This window comes from Aythya fuligula, unplaced genomic scaffold (assembly GCF_009819795.1).
Source record: "Aythya fuligula isolate bAytFul2 unplaced genomic scaffold, bAytFul2.pri scaffold_112_arrow_ctg1, whole genome shotgun sequence".
NCBI lineage: Eukaryota > Metazoa > Chordata > Aves > Anseriformes > Anatidae > Aythya > Aythya fuligula.
Genome location: NW_022473965.1, coordinates 1 through 6,327, shown reverse-complemented (window position 1 = coordinate 6,327; position 6,327 = coordinate 1). Strand labels below are relative to the sequence as shown.

The 6,327-nt window shown below is 72.3% G+C and overlaps 1 protein-coding gene across 1 annotated transcript; it reads right to left on the bottom strand.

The window, feature by feature from the left end:
- Positions 1-276: 276 nt before the first annotated feature.
- Positions 277-4,577, bottom strand: LOC116501500 (Fc receptor-like protein 2). The gene is made up of 11 exons (XM_032207093.1): positions 4,544-4,577; positions 3,662-3,904; positions 2,814-3,068; positions 2,430-2,714; positions 1,623-1,892; positions 1,228-1,548; positions 1,046-1,135; positions 853-874; positions 682-758; positions 528-581; positions 277-413 (listed from the first exon to the last, which is right to left on the bottom strand). The coding sequence occupies exons 1-11, from the start codon at positions 4,575-4,577 to the stop codon at positions 277-279; spliced, it is 1,788 nt and encodes a 595-aa protein (XP_032062984.1).
- Between the last annotated feature and the right edge of the window lie 1,750 nt (positions 4,578-6,327).

Here is a 6,327-nt window from a genome sequence, read left to right as displayed (position 1 = left end):
CGGTGCCGGGGGCGTGATGGGGGCCTGGGGGGCTGGGGGGGGGGCGAAGCCAGCCCGGACCCCCCCCCCCCAGCTCCTGCCCCACTCCTCCCAGTAAAGCAGCTCCCGGTGCAAACTGGGCACGGCGCTCGCCTTAATCCCGGCCGCGGGACGGGGGCAGCGGGTGGGTGGCACCAGGGGGGGGGGTAGGATAAAAAAAAAAACAGGCATTTTGGGGAGAGAAACGGCTTTTTGTGTATTTGGGGGTGTCATCCGGGGGGGGGTGTTTTTGGGGTGTCAGGCGCAGGGGACGTTCTCGTAGCTGTCGCTGGGGACCCGGCGCAGCCCCCGGGGGCCGCTGGCACCGCGGGGCCCCGGCAGCACCGCGTAGGTGACGGAGGGCTCCTGGGGGGCACCGGGGGGTGCGGGGCTGCCTGCGGGGCCACCACCGAGTCTCGGTTTGGGGACACGGGACGTGGCACGGGGGGGGGGCACTTGTTTTTGGCCACCTCCCCGGCTCACGCAGTGTCCCCGTCCCCTGCACTCACCCCCTCCCTGCTCCGTGACGATGACGGCGGCGTACACCACATCCTGGGGGGACACTGCGGGGACAGAGCCGTGTCCCCCCCCCATTTGCAGTGGCACCAGGGGGGCTGCGGTATCCCCAAGGGGGCCGCGGTGTCCCCAAGGGCTGGCACTCACCGTTGCTGTACTCAGGCTCCACCGTCTCCGTGCTGAGGACAGGAGGGGCACGGGGACACCGAGGGGCTGCGGGGTCCCTGAGGGGGGGCGACAAGGGGACACCGAGGGGGTAGGGGACACCCTGGGGATGGGGGGGGGGGTGCAGGTCCCCTCCCCGGGCTCTGGGCTCACCTCTCCTGGCTCTTTTTGGCTGCTGCAAAGCAAGAGGAGGGGGGGCGGTGAGTGCTCCGTGGGGGCACTCCCTGGCAGCCTGGTTGTCCCCAAAGCCCCCCTATTGTCCCCAAAGCTCCCCCACTGTCCCCAAAGCCCCCCTGCTGTCCCCAGAGCCCCCCCACGTCCCCAAAGCCCCCCTCTTGTCACCCACCTGGGTGCCGCCGACGCCAGAGGTGCCAGCCCAGCGCGGCGGAGGCAGCCAGCAGCACCAGCAGGGACGCGCTCAGCCCCCCGGCCAGCGCTGGGGACACGGAGGGGACAAACACGGCTCAGCCCCAGGGGCACGCAGCCCCCGACCCCCCCATATCCTCCTTGGGCTCACCAAGCCCTTACCTCGTCCCCGCCGCTGCCCCTGTCCCCGCGGTGTCACCGAGAGGGCCACGGGGGGGCTGCGCTCCTGGAAGGCGCGCCGGGCGCCCAGCCGGTTGGTGGCCACGCACTGGTAGGAGCCGACGTGGCCCGGCCCCAGGGGTCCCAGGGCCAGGAGGGGACCCTCGCCCACCTCCTCCCCGTCCCGCAGCCACGTGAAGGCCACGGGGGCCGTGCCCACCCGCACGGCGCAGCTCAGGTTGAGGCGCTCGCCCTCCGTCCCCAGCGCCTCCGTCACCGCCGCCTCCGTCCCCGCCACCCGCACGGTGGCACCGGCCACGGGCACTGGGAGAGGGGACGGTGCCGGGGGATCACCGGGGGACCTGTGAGTGTCCTCCCCCACCCGGCACGGTGCTCACCCATGACGGTGACCCGCAGCTGGGAGCTGTTGGCCGCGGTGATGCCGTCGGTGGCCCGGCAGACGTAGTGGCCGCCGTCCTCCGGCCGCGCCGCCGGCAGCTCGTAGCGGGGTCCCTGGGCCAGGGGCTGGGCTTGGCCCTCCCGGTGCCAGGAGAAAACGAGGGGCCTCGTGCCCCCCCCCGCCGCGCAGCTCAGCACCAGGCCCTCCCCCTCGGCCACCTGCCCCCCGGGGGGCTGCGCCGCCAGGGTCACCCCCGCCACCGGCACCCCTGCGGAGAGGGGAGGTGGCGGGGGTGGGATGGGGATGGGGGGGCACTGGGGACACTGGGAGGGGTGGGGGGACACAAAAGGGGTGTGGGGACCTGGGGAAGGATGGGGGGACCCAAAAGGGGTGTGGGGACCTGAAAGTGGGGTGGGGGGCTCCAAAAGGGGTGGGGGGACCCAGGGAGGACTGGGGGACCTGGGGAAGGGCAGGGGGACCTGGTGTGGGTACAGGGAGCTGGGAAGGGGTGGGCGAGGTCCTGGGAGTGGATGGGGGGGCCCAGGAGAGATGGGGAGTGGGGGAAGGATGGGGGACCTGGGGAGGGATGGGGGGACCTGGGGAGGGATGGGGGGACCCAGAAAGGGATGGGGGGACCCTACAAAAAGATGGAGAGGGGTCCTGGGCGTGAGGATGGAGGGACCAAGGGAGGGAGCCCCGGGATGGGTGTTAGGACCCGGGGAGCAGATGGGGGGACCTGGGACAGAACTGGGGGAACTGGGGGACCCGGGGGGGGGTGGGATGCGCCCCCCTCCCAGCCGCTCACTTCTGACGGTGATGGTGACGGGGGCGCTGCGTTTCTGCACCTTGGCCGCCTCTGCCCGCGCCTCGCAGGCGTAGGAGCCCGAGTCCGGCAGCGCCAGCGCCCACAGCAGGTACCGGGGGGACCCCTGGGGCCCCGCCACCACCTCCCCGTCCCGGTAGAAGAGGTGCCGCAGGGCGACGCGGGGCCGCAGGGGGCTGATGCGGGTGACGCAGGCCAGGGTGAGGGCGCTGCCCTCGGGGGGCTCCCGGGACCCCTCCACGCTCAGCTCCGGCACCGAGAAGAGCTCTGGGGAGACGGTTCCGAGCGGGGGCGGTGACCCCGCTGCCGTGCCCCCCGGCCCCGCAGCCATGCCCCCCATCCCTGCTGCCCCCCGCCCGTGCTCACCGTGCACGACGACCTCGTTGGGCTTGGTCTCGAACCTGCTCAGGTACCTTTTGCCCGTGCAGTGATAGCGGCCGCTGTGCTGCGGCTGCGCGGGGGCGAGCAGCAGCGTGTCCTGCCCCCCCGGCCCCCGCAGCAGCCCCCCGTTTCGGAAGAAGCTCACGCTGCTCGGCCTCGAGTTCCACCAGCTCCGGCACCGCAGCACCAGCTCGTCCCCCTCCAGCACCGGCTGCACCGGAGCCTGCAGCACCCACATGTCTGCGGGGAGCGGGGGGAGCTGCGTCGCACCGGGGCGCACAGGGGGCAGGGGAGTGCACTGGGATGCACTGGTGTGCGTGGGTGTGCGCCCGGTGTGCACTGGGATGCACTGGTGTGCGTGGGTGTGCGCCCAGTGTGTGCAGGGGATGCGCCCAGTGTGCACTGGGATGCACCCGGTGGGTGTGGAGGGTGCACGGGGACGGGCTGGTGAGCACAGGGATGTGCCCAGTATGCGCTGGGGATGCACTGGTGCAGGGGGATGCGCCCAGTGTGCACGGAGAGGCACCCAACGTGCACGGGGATGCACCCGGTGTGCGTTGGGGACGCACTGGTGTGCACGGGGATGTACTGGTGCAGAGGGATGCGCCCAGTGTGCACTGGGGATGTACTGGTGCGCATGGAGATGCACCCAGTGTGCACTGGGGACTCACTGGTGTGCACGGGGACGTGCCCCACGTGCGCAGGGTCCTGTCCAGCATGCACAGGGCTCCCCCTCCCTCTGCCCCAATTGCTCAAGAGGTGACAAAGGCCACAAAGCCGAGCCCCCCTCCCCCTGCCAAGCACCCATGGGTGCCGGGCACCCTGCCCCTCACCGTCAGAGACGCTCAGCTTGACGGGGAGGCTGGGCTCGGACCTGGACCTCTGGCACTGGAAGCTGTAGTGGCCGGTACTGGGCAGGGTGTACTGGAGGCGACTGGTGCTCCTGCTCGTCCTGCCGTTGATGCTCCACAGGGTGGGGACGCGCTCGCCGGGGGGGCCGCAGGTCAGCGTCACCTTCTGCTCCTCGAACAGGGGCGTCCAGGGGGGGTCCAGCGTCAGCAGGGGGGGCTGGGCGCCTGCAGGGGGGACACGGGGACGCCGGCGTGCCGGGGGACACTGGGGGCTTGGGGACACCGGGGGACTGGGGACGTGGGGGGGCTCGGGGACATGGGGGGGCTCGAGGACTTACCTGTGAGGCTGAGGAATTGGGCTGGGAGGGAGAAGAGGCCGGGGGGGGGGGGCGCAGGGGCTGCTGTCACCGTGGGGTCCCCCAGCCCTCGCTGCACCCCCGGTTCCGGCCATGGGCACCCATGGGTGTGGGGAGTGTTCCCAGGGCGGCCGGGGGGGGCCCAGGGGCCGCAGCTGTGTCAGAGCCACCCATGCAAAGCAGCCGGGCCCCCGCCGTCCCCCCCCGGCTGTGCAGGGCTCGGAGGCGCTTCCGCCAGCCCTGTCCCACGCTCCCCATGGCTGCCCCACATCCTGTCCCCACAGCCCACCCCGTGTCCCCGTCCCCACGTCCCCTATGGCACGTCCCACCCCCGTGTCCCCAGCCCCACGGCTCCCTGCCCATCCCGTCACCCTGTCCCCAGCCCCAGCGTCCCTGTCACCGTGTCCCTGTCACCGTGTCCCTGTCACCGCGTCCCCATCCCCACGGCCACTTCATCCCCATGTCCCCGTCCCCACGTCCCCCTCTGCCTGTCCCCATGTCCCCATACCCCATGGCCCCATCCCCGTGGTGTTCATCCCCATGGCCCCGTCCACATGGCCCCATCCACGTGGCTCTGTCCCCATGCCCCATCCCTGTCCCCTCGCCCCCGTGTCCCCATCCCCGTGTCCCCGTCCCCCTGTCCCCGTCCCCGCAGCCCCCCCGCTCTGCCCCCACCATTTCCCCAGGGGCTCAGCCAGGAGCAGGCGCCCCCTGCCCCCAGCACGGGGGGGCTGAGGGGACGTGGGGACATGGGGACACGGGGACAGATGGACATGGGGACAGGGGGACGGAGGGACACGGCCTCACCGCAGAGCAGCAGCGCCGGGCTCCTGGCCATCCCCTTGCACGGGCAGCGGCAGTGGCAGTGGCAGTGACACCCCCTTTGCATGACTCCGTTAAGGGGAAGGAAGTGACAATCCTTCCCCCCGCCACCCACCAACCCCCCCGGGGGTGGCATCGCCCAGGGCTGTGAGCGGGTGGCAGCGTCTGGGGACGGGCAGGGATGGGGACGGGGACAGGGACAGGGACAGGGATGGGGTGGGGATGGGGATTGGGGGGGGATGGTGGTGGGGATGGGGACGGAGATGGGAACGGGGACGGGGGGTGGGGATGGGGATGGGGACGGGGATGGGGATGGGGACAGGGGGTGGGAATGGGGACAGGGGTGGGGATTTTAATGAGGACAGGGAGGGGAATTGGGGACATGGATGGGAGTGAGGATGGGGCAGAAACGGGGATGGGGATGGGGATGGGGATGGTGGTGAGGATGGGGACAAGGCCAGGGATGGGGACGGGGACAGGGGTGGGAACAGGGACAGGGTGGGGACATGGATGGGGAAGGGAACGGGGATGGGGACAGGGACAGGGACAGGGATTGGGATGGGGATGGGAACGAGGACACGGATAGGAACCGGGAACAGGGGTGGGAACGGGGACAGGGATGGGGACTGGTGAGGATGGGGACGGGGATAGGGAAGGGAATGGGGACAGGGACAGGGACAGGGACAGGGACAGGGACAGGTTGGGGCCAGGGCTGCTGCCACCCCACAACCCTGCACCCCGGGGTCACTGCGGGGCGACGGAGCCCAGCGGAGCAGCAAGGGGACACCCGGCGGGGGGGGGGTCTGGGCTCTCCCGGCTCCTCTGCGGGGGTCCCGGACCCAGTCACCCCCCCCATCCCCCCCCATCCCCCCCCGTTACCCCCCGGTCCCCCCCGGTCCCCTTCGGTGCCCCCGCCCCAGGCTGCAGTTCCCAGCGCGGCCGCCAGGCGGCAGCACCGAGCCCCGGGGGTGGTGGTGGGGAGGGGAGGGGCTTAATAAGGGGGAGGTGGGGCTTATGCATGGGGCGGGGCTATTTGAGGGGGTGGGGCGATGTGGGCGGGGCTTGTTGGCCCCGCCTCCCGGCGGAGCGGGGGAAGATGGCGGCGGAGCCGGGGCAGGAGCCGGACCCCGACCGGGAGCTGGAGGAGCTGCTGGAGAGTGAGGGGGGGGCAACGGGGGGGCTGGGGGGGGCAACGGGGGGCTCGGGGGGGGCTGGGGGGCAACAGGGGGCTGGGGGGGGCACCGGGGGTCCGGGGGGGCTGGGGGGCACCGGGGAACCGGGGGGGTTTTAGGGCACCGGGGGGGTCTGGGGGGCAACGGGGGGCTCGGGGGGGGCTGGGGGACAATGGGGGGCTGGGGGGACACCAGGGTCCAGGGGGGCACCGGGGGGCACCGGGAAACCGGGGGGGTTTTGGGACACTGGGGGGGTTGTGGGGTACCGGGGGGACACCGGGGTACCGGGGGGGGTGGG

Bases quoted from the DNA above. Each gene is read 5' to 3' on its own strand.
- LOC116501500 (XM_032207093.1), bottom strand. From the start codon at position 4,577: ATGGGGATGAACACCACGGGGATGGGGCCATGGG. The intron at 1,893-2,429 runs GTGAGCGGCTGG...CCCTCTCCGCAG, and splicing joins CGTCACCATCACCGTCAGAA to GGGTGCCGGTGGCGGGGGTG. The intron at 1,549-1,622 runs GTGAGCACCGTG...CCCCTCTCCCAG, and splicing joins GCTGCGGGTCACCGTCATGG to TGCCCGTGGCCGGTGCCACC.